This window comes from Agelaius tricolor, unplaced genomic scaffold (genome assembly GCF_023055355.1).
Source record: "Agelaius tricolor isolate 1412-34295 unplaced genomic scaffold, bAgeTri1.0.p SCAF_12, whole genome shotgun sequence".
NCBI lineage: Eukaryota > Metazoa > Chordata > Aves > Passeriformes > Icteridae > Agelaius > Agelaius tricolor.
The window spans coordinates 11805259-11823540 of NW_027269272.1; the positions used below are offsets into that span (position 1 = coordinate 11805259).

An 18282-nucleotide genomic window follows, 5' to 3' on the forward strand; every position below is an offset into this window, starting at 1 on the left:
TTTCTGTAAGGGGTCCTTAAGGAAAGAGAAGTGCAAGAAATGCTTTCTCTTTTCTGTGACTGGCATGCCTACAGGTTTAAAATGGCACATTCTCAATTAAAGTAACTTCACCAGTGCAGGAACAAAGTTTAAAATTTTCTACCTCATTAAGTAGATTCAAAGGGATGAGGGAGGCCTTAATTAAACATGAGCCTTCACTTGCACTAAAGCCAATAAGGTCACCTGAAGCCCTGTCACCAAAATAACTATTTTATTTTTCTGCTTTTACATTTCACTTTCTGTTCTAATGTGCAACACTCCTCCTGTGAACTGACCTATTTACTTTGGGATAATTTTGCTTCTTGGATGCAGCTAGAAAAGCAGTCTGTTCAGAATCTTGTGTGTTCACAACCCACTGTTTCTGCTGCAGAACTCTCAAAATGTTTTTAACTGCATATAAAAGTGGAAATTGAGATATAAACTTCAGACAGCTTTAAGAAATGCAGGGGAATTTAGGCTGGCCTTACACTGTCATCAGACTTATTAAAAGCCCAGACAGTTCTGGTCTGTTAAATAAGGCTTAGTTCCCAGTACCTCCTTTCCTGCTGACAAAACCTTTATCCTTGGAAAAGCAACTCACTGTGAGATACAGTCTTTAAAAGATAACTCACTGGTGGGTCTTCCATTATCTCTCCAAGCTCATGTCAATTTTCTTGCTAGGTTGTTTGCTAATACTTATTTTCTTATACCTGAACCAGGAAACTTGGAATCTTTACAGCTCTTGAGTTTACACACAGAATTTTGAATTGGTAATCTAATGTTTTGTGCTGGGTGTAATTATCAGTTACACACAGCATTTTTCTGTGACTCATATCATATTACCTGTTAAACCTGTTGTTTATGTACCTTTATTTATTTCAGCATAATCACATTAAGAAGGAAAATAAGATGTGTCATTTTCACTTCAACCAGTACAATTACATTGCTGCTGCCTAAACTGGCACAGCTCGATGTCATACTAAGCTACTCCAGCAAGCTCTAATTACTGACTCATAACTGAATTGCAATGAATGGCACAGGATCAAAAGCTGCATTTATTGATAGCTCTGCAATTCTTCTCCCATGTGCTGTGCCCAAATACTGGATATTAGAAAGGAAGGCAACTTAATTTTCCTTTCCCAGTAAGTTTCCAAACTGAGAAATTTACAGTCTTCAGTATTTCTCCAGTTTAGTTTCTAGCAGCCTGCAGTCACTGATACAAAAAATCCCTAGACTTCTATTTTGCTGTTAACAGCTTTTGAGGATTTTCTTTCAGGCACTTGACATGATCCCCTTCTGAACTTATGTAAACTTTTAGCATGAACAAAATCCAATACTACTTGCACAGAGTGTTAAAAAAAAACTTTTTATCATCACCTGGTTTCTTCTCTTAATGTCTCTCAATTTAACAAGCAACTGTGTGCAGCTGTTCTCTATACATGTTCCCATATCACTCATGACTTTTGAGACACCTGGGAATCCAGTGTCCTCTCCTTCCTAGGCCAAAGAGCCCATCTGCTCCTTCTGTCAAAGCCCTTCCACAGCCTCAGTCCTTCTTGCTGCCCTCCTGTGTCCCTCTTGGTTATGCCATGCTTTTCCCAAGAACATCAGAGTGTAGTATTCCAGATATAAAGCACTAGATGCATCTAGCTTTACACTGTTTTTCCTTGCTGTTTTTCCAAGTAATTCCCAGCATGATTTCAGCTGGTACTGAGAAATCAACTTTTGCTCTCACAGGAATTATCCAGTGGGCTACCATGTTATTATTCAGTACTACAAGCCAGGTGCAGAGGCTATTAATCTGTGTATACAAAATTTGGGTTCACTTCCAGTCCTTTTCCCATGATAAGTGCAAATTTGATCACCAGTGATTTTAATCTGGATTTTCTGCTGCTACAGGCAATTCTTTCTGTAAGGGTACAAGAGGCCACTTCCTACACATTCTTGCTAATATACAGCATTGTATCTCCAGTGCTGTACAAAATCTGCATTTCCCCTTAGAGATGTTCTAATTTTCCAAGTTTCTGATACATCTATTGTGTCTGAATAAAAACAAGGTATTAAAAACAAGGTATTCTGGCTACTTTTTCCTTCTTTTTCCTAGGACCAACAGCATTTATACAGAAGTACCATACACACTAAATACATTTTTCCTGTTTAAATGGGACTTACTTATTCAGGTGCCTCATCTTTAAAATTAGTTCTTAACTACTTCCTTTTTACCTGAAGACTTTGCTTTTCCTGCTCCAACTTCAGAAATGCCATTCCCAGCATGCTGCTTGGCACCCATCTACCTTCTCAAACCCTAAACAAAACTTGCCCAAAAACTTCTCTCTTTACTTTTAAAATTTATTTGTGAGACATTTTGCTCTGTTTTGGCTGTTCTTGTGTAGGAAAACACTTAAGAGGACACACACCTATTTTCCTTCTGATACTGTATCACCCTTATATGTACAACATTTCCAAGCAATTACTTTCCTGTAGAAGTTCCTCTGTAAATACAATTTTGAGTAGCTAATGCTGTGAGCTTGGCTCTTCATTGGACTTACTAACACCAGTACTTTATATAACTGTTATCTGGAGAAGAAAGGAAAATGGAAGCCCCTTAAAAAGTGGCTTTCAGTCTGGAACCAAGTGCAGAGCAAGCCCTCCAGCTGACCAGTGATGGAAATACTCTCCAATTAACTACAGACTGGGAATTCTCCAAACCACCTTTGCTAACTGCCTTATTTAGCAGATCAGTGTAACAGTGGTTAAAACAGAGCACTTTCTGGCACTGTTTACCTATTACTGCTGCCACTAATTAGTTGCACAAATAATAACCCCAGTGGAAAGCTGGCTTAATTTGGGTTGTACACTTAATGACCTCCAGGTGACACACTCCCACAGCTGAGTTATATAAATTGAAGTATCAACAACAATAATTTTGGTGTGCTCACTTTTAGTAGGAGTGTTTTCACACAGCTGGAGAGCACAGAAACGTGTTACACTGCTCTGGATCCCAAATGCCAGATTAATCTCTGACAACTCAAAGCAGCAGTTCTGAAGTTTCACTATGAAATTGTTCAACTCTTTAACAACTTCACACCTAAATGTAGAGTCCTGTTTAAAAGAGCAGGAAGACCTTTACAGTGAGACCACAGAATAAGGGTATAATTATGCTAAATCAAAAATGATCCTAAAGTTCCCCACTTGCTGAACTGCAGTGCTCTTGAGAGTATTCCACAAGATTTGTGATAGAATATATTGAACTTCATTGAATTTTCTACAAAAAAATCAGCTTTTAATTGCTGTTTTGCATGTTGGTGCATGGGTTACTAGAGTCTATTTTTGCTGTGTAATTGACTTGAAGTTCAGTACAGGATTTGCATACCACAGAGAGAAATCTGTAATCTACAGTATTAGAGCAAAGCCAGCTATTTCCAGCTAATAAACTGATTGTGAGCCGATTACCAGTTAAGGTAACAGCACCTCAAACTTCAGCCATATTTTCACAGGATGAAAAGCACAAACACCCACAATTATGTAAACTGGAAGATTTTCAGATTAATGTGAATGCAACTGTAGCACTTTGCTCACAAAGACAGTATTACAAATTTCTGTATCTTTTCCTTCAAAGAACTTTTTGCTGTTAAAAAACACTTTCAAAGTTGTTATCACCTGGAATATGTCACTTTTGTGTCACATGGGTAACCTTGTGTTTCTGACTGTGTACATTTTTATGGCATACTAAGAGTAAGAATTCACCTGGCTGCTTTAAAAGGTAGTGCTGTCCTAGTAAATAGTTCCATTCAGTTATTTCTTCTGTGCAGGGAATGCTCTTTGGAATGTCAGCCTGAAGTGCCTTTTACAACAGTGAAAGTCAGCCTGTTTTAACTAGAGATTGTAAGGCAGTGTTAATAAACTCATCCATATTATTACTGCAGTTGCATTGAATATTGAAAAAACAACAAGCAACCCCCTGAAGTGACAGCAGTGAATGTAAATACATTACTTCTAGTAAACTAGAAGAATTTCCCTCACTTGTTTGAGAAAAAATCCAGTCAACAAAGAAAATAAAATAAGAAAAATTAATTTCATAAACACTCACTTATCACTTGATATGCTGCAGTCTATAATTGTTCTTTTGCTAGTGTTGACTATTAAGAAAGGCAGCTGTATTGTGGAGGTCAAAGATGGAGGGCCTTGATTTTGCTGTTCATTTTGCTGATTTCTTTGTACCAAGTTTTTAAATGCTATTTGCTGTAAAACAAAAGAAAGAAAAAAATGATCACTGACAATAAAAGAGCAGACATCAGTGTTTCCAGGAAATGAAACCTCACAGGTCTTATTTACCAGCTCTCAATACCTTCAGTAATTTTTTGTCAAAAAGTGTGGCCTTACTTTCTCTTGGCACTAGTGAAGTTCAGCAGGAGCAGAAGTTAAACCCAATTTTGGCACACATTTACTATTGACTCTGTTTCCCCTCACACTCCCTGGAGAAGAAACAAGAAAGCAGCAGTAAGGCATGCTGGAGAATGCTTCCCCAATGCCTTTGAAAGGGCTCCAGAGTCAGAGGTCTGCTCTGGTACTTTTTATGTGTAATTGCCTCAGGGTAGGATAGCTACCCTGAAACAAAAGTTCCCCCACTTCCCATATCTGTATTTTTATTCTCTTTCCCTTCTCATCCATCACCTTCTTCTCTCTCTCAAAAGAATTCTCTCTCCTCTGGAATTAAGCAGATGCTGTTTGTGACACCACTCTCAGCCTGCTGGTTTCTTGTATCTGACTGCACCTGTATGAAAATGTGTGGGTTTAGGAAATATTATTTGAGGGACTAGAAGTCAGTGAACTTACCCACCTGAGGCACTGCTTATTCCATTTAAGGGGAAAAAGATGGATAGCCACAATCCCAAAGGACTGGTAAACCCTTTGGCAACCAACACAATCAGGGCAGTAACAACAGATGTGGACAGTAAGGGAATCAACTCTGTCAATATTTGGACTAAAAGTTAAGAGAGCCTGAGTTGCCTTATTTTCACTGGTGTAATTTCATGTTACTGTTGGAGGAACTGCTGAGATACTGGGTCAGACAGATAGAATCCCAATTGTACCCTAAGTAGAGAAACAGCTTTTGGTGACTAACAAAAAAGCATCAGATATTTGAAAGTTTCAGTGAATATCAATTACATGAAAATTGCCTTAGTGTAGTTGAACCAGCAAAAAAATGTAGCCTTACTGCTTGCAATCTCATAAAATTGTTTGATTACATTTAAATTACTAAAAGTCTGCACAGACTAGAATATTAAGGAATGCTCATAACTGTATTTATAAAATGTTACTTTATAAACAAGATGCATTTGAAATATATTTCAGCAATTAAACCTAAAAGTCATCTTAAAGGTATGTGACAGAAAGTAAAGGTGTTGGATTTGCCAGCCTTCTACTCTTAAGATCCAGAAATGTCCATATTCCTCAAAACAACTCTGCACACATTTACACAAGTTGTTGTGAACTTCATAGCTTAGATCAAAGAGAAAATTTGAAGAATGACTCAGGGTAGCACTGGGGGAACTTAAGAGTGAACAAAGGGGACTTGTGACTTGTTCCCATTCCCACTGAGGTTGGCAAAGCTTCAGCAGAACACTTAGGAAAGCTTGTGGCACACAGATTGAGCGTGCTGGTTTACAGCAGGCAAAACTGAACCACAGAGTATGAGCAAGAGGTCCCCCAGCAGAATCCAGAAAGGTCACAGGGGCCAAACTTTTCTCCTTAGTATGTCACAGATGTTAGTTAAATCTAGAAAGAACTTCAGAAGGGCTAACATGTTAGATTTACACTCGATATTTTCATTTAAGGGGAAAAAAATTAAAATTAAATGTACCTGCAGTAGCAGTTCTTGCAGTTGGGCTCGCTTCTGTTTTATCCTTTCAATCCGCTTCTGCTTTTCTATCTTAAAAGATAAATGTAAATGCATCAAGATACTTAATTACCTTGTCCATTCCCTCGTGCCAAACTGAACAGGCTTTCTTTCTAAATGGGGGCAAATTTCATGGGCATAAGAGTTTCACCATTAAACAGATCTGGCCAACTGTAATGTCTTTCTTTGTCAACAGTTTTAACTCCAGTAAAAATTTAATTATTACATAAGACTTTTATGTCCCCCCCATTCTGCCTCTTCTGTCTTGCACTGAGTGCAAATTGGCACCAGATCAAACACTTGCTCAAGAGGATGCTTTGGGTTTTTTTCCCTTCTGCCTGCCACTCTTTTGAATTGTGCAAGTCCCACTGTTCTCCTAGCTGCAAGCCACTAGACACAAATATATGGAGGCTGGGCTTATGATCACCTATATCCTACCAGTGACCTCCACGTTTTGTTTGAGACCTGACTAAACTGACAAGACTGCAGCAACAAAAACGGCCTGAGGTAACATTTTCTGTGGGAGCAGAGCTCTTCAGCAGTTCATTTACTGCTGGTTGATGTGGCCAAGCTGCTGCACCTGGGACATGCAGGGCTGGGACAGGGCAGAGCTCACCCTGCAGGTACAGCAGGGTCTGGAAGTGACCTCTGGGCAATGCTGAAGAATTGCACAACAGTCATTGGGGCTGAAAGGGCTTTTTGCTCATCCTCCTCTTTGGTGCCATCGCTGTATCACTGGCTCTCAAAATACTAAACTCTTAAACTACCTTTTCATTCAAGTCTGAAACTAAATAATGTGGTGTTTTAAAGCTTAGCTGGCCCAAACTCCTCTCTATCTTATTTACAAGGTTGCTTTGTGGTGGTTCCCTCCTCACACATTTTAATGTTTAAATGCATCTTTCAGTTGGCTTTCTGTGCAGTGACTCTTAAAACCAGTAAGCAGTACAGCTCTCATTCAGGCATGGTTTCTATGTAACAAGCTCTTTTGCAGTGATTTTTGTACTGGTAATCTTATTACGGATTTACATTGTAAAAACAGTTGCTGCTTTATACAGCCTTAAAAGCAAGATTAATTCTGATTTTCACACCATGAAAATGCAGTTTTGTTTTACATTCTTTTCTATTATGTCAGAGGAAGCAACATTTTTTAAAAAATATGCCTAGTTTCCATTTTGTGCATGCGTAATTAGAGCCCAAAACAGTGAATTGCATATGATTATTGTAGATGAGACAATGAAATTCAAGTTCCATATTTGTAACAATAACCTATGCTGGAGACAATGCATTCACATGAATGCATGCAAAATGTAGATTTATCCAGAATGTAAAAAAACATCCTGGAGCATAATGATTGAACACATGCATTCTCCTTGGATGGATGTATTTTTCAAGTCACTGTAATGGAAAAGGACAGTAAAAGCTTTTCTCTTACCACATCTAGAAAGACAATTGATGTAAATGACCCTGCACAAAAGAACTGTTCTGTACTGCAGAGGCACCACCCACCTTTTAAGATACCTAATGTCCAAGTGTCACAAATGGAGATGTATTTGCAGACAGCCATTACAGCAGGCTGCAGTAAATACAGTGATTTGTGCTTCTTATTTATAGCACATTTGGCCCGAAGGACAGGCAACATTTGTGCATATAAATTCTGGCATCCCTGCAAAAAACACTGTAACTCTTAGCCTGCTGAAAAAATAATGGAAATAACTGATAAGTAAAACTTCTTCTTGCTTTCTCTGGCAGATCATAACAGTATCTGACATTCCAGCATGAATTTTTTTCAATTTAATTCCCTTTGAATTATATTTCCAAGTACAGACATTAATACCGAATTGGTCTCATTTTAAATGGAAACCATTTTGTGAGCATAACTGAACCATAAATTCTTTTGACTTTCTTCTGGTTAATTCAAGGTACTACAGACTTTAATCTTAAAAATAATCCCTGATTTAATCAATGACCATTTTTCTAAGTTAATCAGCTTGGCTTTTTAAGAAAACTAAATATAATATATATTTATATATATATAATATATATTTATATATATAATATATATAGTATATAGTATACTAAATGAAACTGAACTAAGCATACACAAACATATTATTTCAGTTTATTCCAATATCAGAATTTGTATTTCCATAGTGCACAAGCATCAAAACCAATCAGGTTCAAATTAAGAAAAAAAAAATCCCTCTTCTAAAGAAGAGCAAGTCAATTATCACAACATGTGAACAAACCAGAATTTCCCATGTCCTCCCCTTACCTCTAGATTCTGACATTCCTGAGCTGAGTTTGTGGGAAGGCCGATCCATCGGATTTCCTTCTTCTCCTTTGAAATGATGTTCATTGCCATCAGGACGTTGAGCGCATCGTAAACTCTCCGTCGAATGTTCTTCTGATCATAAGCCTGCTAAGAAAACAATACAGCACTAATCACCACAAAAGCATTGAATTAAAAAAGGAAAAGCAATTAAACACATCCTCCACAGACATGGAGAAGCTCAAATGGCAAAATGGCAGTTCTGGTCAGAGTGGTGTTAAACCACCATCCTTCATCTCTGATACCCCTTGGACACCACATGAGGATGCTTGGTTGCAAATGGAAGTTTCAGGCCTTCCTGAAGCATCTCTGCCAGAAATTCCATCATGGCAAGTCTGGCACAGTTGAAAAGCCTGACAAGACCACATATACAAGAGTAGCTTTTTCTTAAAGTTAATTATTTTGGCAGATTCCTCTACTTTGTTTATAATTCAGGAGGAGTTCAATTCTTCACCTTAATTCTGTATTTTTAGATTTCAAAGGGTAAATCTTTATATTTGAGAACTAGTTAAGTGAAGGAGAGTATGGACTGTGGCAGGACAGTGCAGAAACAGAATTCCATGACAAAACAGACAAATCTGTATTGGTATAACAAAATTCAACACATATTTGCTTACTGAATCTGTTGCTAGGTGGCTGTTAGAATTTGTGAATTCTGATACGAGCTCGTCGGCGACTTCATTGTATGAAGTTGTTCCTTTACGTTGAACTTTTTCACAAACTTTCATTGAAAAATGCCTCAGACCCTTCCCATTTTTATCTCCTTTCTTGCTTCTCTTACTGAAAAGAGAAAAGTTTTCTTTTAATACATTGAATGTTAATAAGGTACTTTGTTACACAGCAAAAGGTCTGCACTTCGTAACAGAAATCTAGACTATCTAAATGAAAAATAAAAGTTTTGCATCAATTTCTTGTTTCTTACAAGTTGGCAAAAAAGTGCAATAGAGCCCCTTCCTTGACTATTTCTGCATTGGTAGCATTTGAACACATGCTGCTGGGAAGATGCTTAAAATGGATTTGTAATTCATCTCCAGGCAGTCTCAGAAAAGAACAACCAAACAAAAGAGGAAAATCTCCCAGGTTGCTTACGTACCTGGAAGCCATGTTTATGTGGAGCTCTCATGTGTGTGCCTAAAATAGAAAGGCTCAAAGCTCCCTGTGTAATATACAGCAGGAGATCCTAAACTTGGTCATTAGGGGAATTAAAATGTGTCCATCATAGAATATATCCACACATATACATCACAGTATATAGACCTAGAAATACATCTATTCTATGATGTATCCATCATAGAACAGATACAAGAATCTCTTTTGTGGAGAGTAAGTACAGTGTCATTGGGTTTTAAGGTGCTAAATTAAGAACTGGCAAACTGTCAGGGTTATTTTCCATTCACCTTCTTCCAGAAAAGGTAATGGTAATAGAAAAAAACAGGAGCAGTTGTTTTTATCACACAAAGTAGATCTGGATGTGTAATGCAATAGAAGCCTTTAAAAAGTTCAGCTGTGTTGTTTTTGTTTCTTTTTTTCTTTTTTAAAAATTAGTCTCATGGTTTCATTTGACAATGTGTTCCAGGGAGAGCTGTTATTTTACAGAAAAAGGTCCCCCATCAGCAGTAAAAAGCTAAAGAAACTATTAAAAAAAACAAGAATGCTTTTCAAAATTGTGAATGTATCTAAGAAAACAGAATACAGGTAAAATAAACAAAAAAGAGTAAAAAGGAACACCAGCAGACTGAAAAAAAAACCACAACACAGTTTTGATGTGAAGAAGTGAAAACTGCTGAAAACGGGAACTGGGCAGTTTTCTTTCTGAAAGGCAAATCTGAAGTAAAGCAGGCATGACTCTATACACAAAATACACATTGAGTAACACTCACCTTTCTGAAAAATCTGACTCTATAATTTCTTGAGTCCGTTTTCGCTCCCTAAGACAAGACAATTCAAACTTAAGTTGAAAATAACATTATAGAGCACTAAAATCACTGTATATAGGGCCTAACTGGTTCTAGTGTTTGCTGTTACATGTTTACTGAAAGGGAAAAATACAACACACAGAGCTTGACAAAATTTGAGAGAAGTTGGTTAGGACTTTGTGGAGGAAGTTGTCGGAGCTCACTGCCAAACAAATCCTATTCCAAATTTTACCATGCTTTGCCCACAGGAACTGAGGGAAGTCACTTCATCTGGAACTACAGGAAGTGCTGTGTGAGCTAGATGTCCAAAGTCCATCAAAAAGGAGAAGCTGGGCTCCTTTGAAAGTTCCTATTTAAAATTCCTCCATATGGAAGAAAAATGTCTTTAAACAGTGCATAAGATATATCCTATATTTTCAAGCCAGTGAATGTTTAGGAATCTTTAAACAAAACCCAAGGTAAAACACTAAAAATGTTCCTGTTAGAGCTGATGCATACAGAGCTGGAGACAGACTGAAGAAGCAGCTGCTAAGAATTTTGAACAGCAGCAGCAGCAGCAGTCTGCAATCAGTGGCCATTCCTTATCCCCCAGTTTATTCCCCACAGCAAGCAGGAGCTGCTCTCCAGCCCTGCCTTTTCCTGCAGCAGCCCCAGGCAGTGCCCAAGAGCTGTGCTGAGCTGGGGAACGTTGTCCCCGCGCTGTCCAAAGCTGTGCTCCCAGCACAGACCTGACACTGCTGGGAAAGCAGCTAAACAAAAACGAGGGCTTTGAAAAGCTGTGCTTGAAAACCAGCACAATTTGGTTGTGTGATCCAGAATGCACAACAGGCCCCGCCCTCAGCAGCACCAAAGGGATTTCTGTCCATGGTGCTTAACTGGGGGCTGAGCAGCTGGGCTGGGGGCAGCCCTGGGCACGGGCCTGGGACAGCAGGGAGCGAGAGCTGGGGCCTGCTCTGCACACCAGGCTGCCAGAGCCTGTGCTGAGGCCTGCCAGTGAACCTGCTCCTCTCATTTTGGAAATAATTTGGAGTCTGTGAAGTAACGGGTAAAGCAAGCTGTCTTCTGAAGTGTCTTCAGCAGCCACAGCTCGCTGCCTCAGTTCAGGAACACCACAGACCCTTCCTTAGCTCTGCTCCTCAAATGAAAATATGGCCCATTGGAAGGATTCTGCATGCAGCACTACTGACTGGTCTGTCTGGAGTCATCTCGAGCCTTTTTATGGACGAAGCTCATTGGAAATCCTGTGTCTCAGCTTGGGCAGCACACAAACAGGACAGTGCTGCCTGGTGGTGGCTGATGCACTGCCCGAGGCTGCTCTGGAACCCCTCCACTGCACGGCACTTTGGAAAGTGAGGTGTGTCAATTCTTTGGTTCAGCAAGCTGTGACCAGACAGCAGAGCCTGTCCCTCTTCTGGGTACTGAAAGAACGTCTGTCGGGCCTCCACATTTCATAAAATGTGCAGAAAAAAGTGATCTTTGACAACTCCTTTCTCAAATAAAATCAGAACTAAGTGCAGGTACTTCAGGAAATGAACACTCAGCTAGGAAAAAAAAAATCAGCTTAAAAACTGTGTGGCTGGGCCTGCAGTTTATTGACTCTCTGGGGAGGAATGCAGTAATTGGGAAGTACAACCTATGACAGACCTTGCTAACAGAGTAAAATGGAGAAAAGTCAAGGCACAAATATTGCCCTCTCATTCCTGCTCTCCTAGATGCTCCATTTCCCATCTTTACTGTTGAAAAGGTAATATTGACATTCATCACTGATTAGAAAAATTAATCTAGATGCAGAAATATATTACTTTTTCAGAGGCAAAGCACTACATTTCTGTTTTGAGACAGCTAAGCTCAGCAGTACTGATATTAAAACAAAATACCAAGAAACAATGTAAAGACCAGATTTAATTAGATGAGATAAAGAAAGTCATGTTTGGCTGGAGCACCTCAGAACCCCATGAAACTTGTTGTTAATGTAGAATAGTAATAAAAAGAGCACACTGATTATATTCAAAGTGCTCTATTAGAGTTTATTCTTAAATGCCTGTTGAAGTGTTTTTGACAGTCTCTCCCCCTGTAGGCATCTGCTACATGGATATACCGTGAACTTCTGGAAAAAATAAAGGCTTCTTTTAACAGGAGCCCTTGTGACTCTCCATTTTCACCAAGAAACAGACACTCAAATAAAAAATCAGAAACCAGAAACCACAATTAAAGCAGGCAGTGAAGTGACTGGTGCTTATAATTTGTGTTTACATGCTCCAGCCATCAGAAGTGCCTCCCAGCCTGAAAAGCACATGCTATACTCCATTTAGTTGTGCTAGAAATAGAAACTGTAAATCAGCATAGATTCAACAGGATGGAATAGATAGATTCAAATAATGGAAAAGATGAGAAGTGATGCTCAGACACCTCGAAAGAGACAAAAGCCTTACCCTGGGCCCCAGGCAGACGCCTCTGTGATGTGGGTCTGTGTGACCATGGTTGGAGCGGGGGTGTACGGGCTCCCGATCAGAACACTCCCTGAACTGGCCAGTCTTTGTGGGGTGCTTATGATCTGTAAAATGTAGCAATAAAAAACACAGCTCTCTAAAGAAAACAGAGGTAAATACAGCCCAAAATCCATACTAAGCATTGCACTAAGAAAAGTAATAATAATTCTGTACCAGAAGCAGTCACAGTATACAGAAGAGATGGCACCAGAAGATCTTCATTGAGCAAAGTCATTACAGTGCTGCCAAGTTTCCTATTAATTGTACCATATTACTGTGATATTCACATGGACAAGAACCACCCAAATGATTCCAAGTAATTCCTGGGTATGGCAGATAAGGTCTGTACCTCTAGACACCCAATTGTTTCTTCATGAGTACATCTAGGCAACACCTTGATCAATGTAATCAATACAGCCTTCTTTCTTTCCAATGGATTTGTCTCTTGTAATTGTCTATACAAAAAACAATCTGAGCTGCAGGCAAAGCATTCCCTGCAGTTTCTGGCATTCACAAGATCCCAAGGCACTCTGGCAACTAACTGTACCTACAGAATTCAATGTAAAGTCTTTATGGTATAGATAGAATTTACATTTATGCAAACCTGGTGAAATTGTAGGTACACAGGTTAACACCAATACCCAGTCTCAACTTTTAAATCACATCCAAGTTTGTTTTTCAAAGTAGGTGACCAGAATAATTTAAGTAATACTTAAAAATAAAACAGTATTGATAAAGCTAATATTTAAAATGAACAAAATTTAATTACTTTTATTCCATTATGGTAAGATTCATATAAAAGCTTCTGGGACAGTGCTTTTTACTCTTATACCTTACCTAAGTTTTTATAACCTTGTTTTACTTTACTCCATTTATTAGTGACATTTGGAGTAGTGACTGTACTAAACTTTGTGGTTTCCTTTACTATTTAACTTATCCAACAGCTGTGTAAGCATCCCAAGGCACTCAGGTTGTAAGTAGATGCTGTAAGTATAGAGCAGATATATAGGTACTGCAAGTATGTACATATATATGCATATATATATATGTATATATATATATATATATATATATATATATATATATATATATATATATATAAACTAGAGATAACTACACTGCATTTGCTTGGTATCCATCACTATTGTTTAGACAAGTAGAAAAATGGTATGTGAAGAATTCCCCATTTCCTTAGCTTATTGAGCTTTACTTCACATCCCCCCTGGTACAATGTTGTGACTACATACATGTCTTTTTTGTCTTAAAGACATAAATTTATCTCATTTATTGTTTGCAAATGTACAGCTTGACAGAACCAAGGGAAAGGAGATTTTAGAGGAACCAAAACACAGGTGCAGGTTATGTATTTATTTCCTGGTTGGTACTGGAGAATCAAAGGTGCCTGGCAGGCACAGGACAGGTGACGCTCCTGTCACCTGGCTGGAGCTCCGGCCTGGGGCAGGGCTGTCGGGACCGGTCGGTGTTCGGGGCAGGGCTGTCAGGGCCGGTCGGTGTTCGGGGCAGGCTGTCAGGGCCGGTCGGTGTTCGGGGCAGGGCTGTCAGGGCCGGTCGGTGTTCCCGGGCAGGGCTGTCAGGGCCGGTCGGTGTTCGGGGCAGGGCTGTCAGGGCCGGTCGGTGTTCGGGGCAGGGCTGTCGGGGCCGGTCGGTGTTCGGGCCAGGGCTGTCAGGGCCGGTCGGTGTTCCCGGGCAGGGCTGTCAGGGGCCGGTCGGTGTTCGGGGCAGGGCTGTCAGGGGCCGGTCGGTGTTCCCGGGCAGGGCTGTCGGGGCCGGTCGGTGTTCCCGGGGCAGGGCTGTCAGGGGCCGGTCGGTGTTCCCGGGCAGGGCTGTCAGGGGCCGGTCGGTGTTCGGGGCAGGGCTGTCAGGGCCGGTCGGTGTTCGGGGCAGGGCTGTCAGGGGCCGGTCGGTGTTCCGGGGCAGGGCTGTCAGGGGCCCGGTGTTCCGGGGCAGGGCTGTCAGGGGCCGGTCGGTGTTCGGGGCAGGGCTGTCAGGGGCCCGGTGTTCCGGGGCTCGCTGCAAGGAGCGGCTGAGGCCGGGGCTGCCAAGGGCCCCGTGGCGAGGCACAGCCCGGCCCGGCCCGCGCCGCCCTCTAGCGGCTCCCGGCCGCTCCTGCAGCGCTCCTGCCCCGCGCCGAGCGGCCCCGGAGCCACCGCGGGCAGCCCCGGGCTCGGCTGCGCGCCGGAGCCTCCGCGCTGCCCCAAGGACCCGCAGCGGCACCAGGGCCGGCAACCCGCGGGGGGGAAATAAGGCCTACATACATACATACATTAATTAATTAATTAATTAATCAAGCAGGGTGTTGCTGACACAGGCAGATGGTGAGGGAGCGCTAACATTGCCACTGCTGAGAGCTCGGGAGCGTTCCCTTCTAAACAGCCTGGCACAGCACAGCTGTATATGCTGGGTGTCTTAGAAAGCCCGTGTTAATGGCATTTTATTAAGAAAATGTTTTCTGAATATAGTTCTATCCTTGCAAAGCAGCAGAATAAATGAATAAAAAATAAACAAACAAACAAAAAAAGAGTACAAATGGTGTGTCTCACATCACGCAGTAGCTTTTTGCACCTTCACCTGCTATAGAACCTAACCTGCAAGCAGGGCTCACTGAAACCAAAAGCAGGGCTTGAGAAGTCAGTCACAAGAGTAGGAAGTGCATTAAGGGAGTGCTCTCCCTGTTGTGGGCTACTTATTGCACTGCCAGGGCACATCCTCAGTGGCAGAATGTTCCAGGGCACGCCACAGGGCACAGGCCTGTGAGACATCAGCTCTGACGGTCTCAGCTGCTCCTGGCAGGCAGCCCCTGGCCAGCGCTGGGGGCAGAGCTCTGCCAGCTGGGAGTGCCACGGGGGTGGCTGTGATGGGTGGGCCCCTCTGCCCAGCTGGGACAACCCCCACTGAACACTGCTCAGGTGAAAAAGGCCCAACACCATTTTTATGAAACGCATCAAATGGTTCTGTTCTCAGGCTAAGTTCTTGGCAAGGAGATAGCAGGTTACTAGAAACTATTCACAGTATTGCCTATTTAGCTCTCTGACCAACAGAAAATCTAAATTTTTTCTCAAAATTAGATCCAAAATCCCTGGAACATCAATATACAAATACAGTTATCATGAACAGGAAAAGAGAGTTTTAAGAAGAGTAGTTTCAACAAGTTTAGAATTTCTACCAACACATCAAAGACATTCTCTGACAATTCTGGAGATTTACTGGTGAGAACATGACTTAAAACATTCAAAGAGTATCAACAATGAGAGGATTTTTTTAATACACATTTGAGTAACAGTTAAAGTGTCAGCTGGTAAAGCTGTTTCAATTTCCACTCAAAGCCCAGAAGATAGGTTCCCCCTAAGGGCACATCCAAGAGCATTGCTGGGAGTGGCAGTTCTGGCATGCCAGGCCTGCTGTGCCCCCAGGTCACCTCCCTGCCATGCAGCTGGGGCACTTTGTGGCTGAGGCAGGAGGCAGCAAGTTCCTCTCGTGTTCCTGTCTTACACCACCAGGAAGTCACAGCCAATTACACAAGTTGGCATTACTGGGGTTGCAAAACTTACCATTTGGGGTCCAACATTCACATTGATTGGTCCCAAGGTTTTTGGCAAAATCTTAGTGGGAGAGTTGGTACTGGAAACTGGCAATGTGATTACTGAAATATTACCTAAAAAGAATGGTAAAAGGAGAGTTTTAAATTACTTCCTTAGTAACCTGTGAAAAACACTTTGGCAAATTCTCACACCACTCTAACACTCTGGAATCAGGTTGGCTTTGTTTTATTTGCTGTGAACACACCCTCAGGTAAGCTCCAGACCTCTCAGCAGATGTCACAAGGACACCTCAAAAAACTACACCTTCACTATTTTACTTTTAAAATTACATGTATTTTATTTCCAGAAACAATTTATTCTTATTTAAGACAAAGAGCACTGACATTCCTCAGCATTAGAAGTGAAAATTAATGAGAATACTTCTAACAGAAGCCAACATACAAATCCTACTTACAATCATAGCCATGTGTAAGAAATATACATCCATAAATCTTCAAAACCTTAACCATTCCTCATCTGACTGTCCCAGAGCATTCCAGAGTCATTGCTGATGTAAGCCAGCCACAGCCTGCCACTGTACAGATGGAGTAAGTGATGCCTTTACAACCCACCTAAAGTCACAGAGCAGGCAGCTGCATGTCACAGTAAAGTCTCCCATGCCATCTCCAGTGCAGGGTGTTCTCATCCCAAGATGTTTATCATCTCTGTGATCCCAAACTGCTTATGGATCTAAATCATCCTGCCTTCATAGAGAGGAACAGCTCTGTGCTGACAGCCCCAAAATACTGCTGCTCCTCCTCTATCCCAAATTGCATCTTGGATCTCTATTATTTGGAATTAATGTTTAAATCAAAACTGTTGCAGCACCATTGCTACTCCTTGGGTGTTCAAACTGCTGTGCACAAGCCTCTCCAAGCTCTGAGCACATTGGCTTATCCAGCCTGCCACTGTGGTGGCAGCAGCTCCTTTCTCTGAGACAGCTTGAGAGCAGGAGAGCTGGGAACCCTCAATCAAACACCAGCCCCGTTCCCAAGCAGCCTGAGCAGCGTGGGGAGGGCTCTGAGGCACCACCAAATACAAGGAAGAGCTGCCCCTGCCTGGTAATCCAGAGTCAGCCTGGCCCTAGCTGGGGTCATGAGGACAAGGATGGGTTCCTGGAGAGCTGCTAATGTTCTCTGGCACTGCAGGCAGCAGCTGAAGGCATCTGAGGTGACAGGGCCCTTCAGAGCAGCAAGGCACCAGTCCCCTCCCCAGGAGCCAGCCAACAAACACTCGGCTTAGCCCACATGGCCCAAGCTGACTCACTGGTGTTACACACCCCTGCTCCCCTGCCTTTCTCACACCAGCTGTACACCTCCACTGCCCAGTTTTCTTTTCTTAGTCCTGAATCATGGTCTCTTTTTTTACATTTTATTTCAGTATACCTGTTTACCATGAGGTTACTGAAAAATGATAAATTCAACAAAGTAACTTCTCTGCAACAGGAAGCAGAAGCAACACAACTGAAGGGAAAAAGGATCTTCTGTAGTTACAGCACAGCAGTAGAAAAGATGTAGATTTATGTGAAGTCTCACCTTCATAAGAAATGTTCAACAGATATATGAGAAATACAAACAAATTGAGACTAGGGTGTTCTAATGTTCTGTGTAGATTCTTTTGGCATCTGGAGTAATACTACTACTTAATATTAATTTTCCAAAAGGCAAATCTGTATCTGAAAACATCTTCAGAAGCATCTTGCATCTCTAGTCAATAAAATGAATAAATTATTCAGTCATGTAACTCACCTACAAAAACAAATATAAACCTCCCACACTTGCAAACCCACCCCCTCCAGTAAATCTGCTCTGTTATGAAAAATCTTTTGTGAGGTAGTGCCAGAGAGCACAAGATAGTAATTCATGATTTATATATACTGTGTTCCCATGCTGAGCTCCAAAGAGTTCTCTCACTTGCCAGTTTTACTTTTGCTAGAGGATTTTGCCCAGGATTTCCCAAGCTGTGCCAGCATATTCCATCAACACCCAGTCTCTCCCCTCATCCCAAGCTGGTGCCATCAATGATGTGTCAC

The 18282-nt window shown here is 41.4% G+C and overlaps 1 protein-coding gene across 6 annotated transcripts in view; it reads right to left on the reverse strand.

Moving 5' to 3' along the window:
* The window catches only part of TFDP2 (transcription factor Dp-2), a 62441-nt gene that overhangs the window by 14366 nt on the left and 29793 nt on the right, over nt 1-18282 (reverse strand). For 5 of the 6 annotated variants that reach the window (XM_071437626.1, XM_071437629.1, XM_071437625.1 and 2 more), the window contains 7 exons: nt 16221-16324; nt 12595-12716; nt 10127-10174; nt 8864-9026; nt 8190-8336; nt 5882-5950; nt 4109-4260 (listed from right to left, as the gene is read on the reverse strand). In XM_071437626.1, the coding sequence (XP_071293727.1) occupies nt 4109-4260; nt 5882-5950; nt 8190-8336; nt 8864-9026; nt 10127-10174; nt 12595-12716; nt 16221-16324 (805 nt within the window). The remainder of the gene's footprint in view (nt 1-4108; nt 4261-5881; nt 5951-8189; nt 8337-8863; nt 9027-10126; nt 10175-12594; nt 12717-16220; nt 16325-18282) is intronic. The other variant, XM_071437628.1, reaches the window with a different exon arrangement.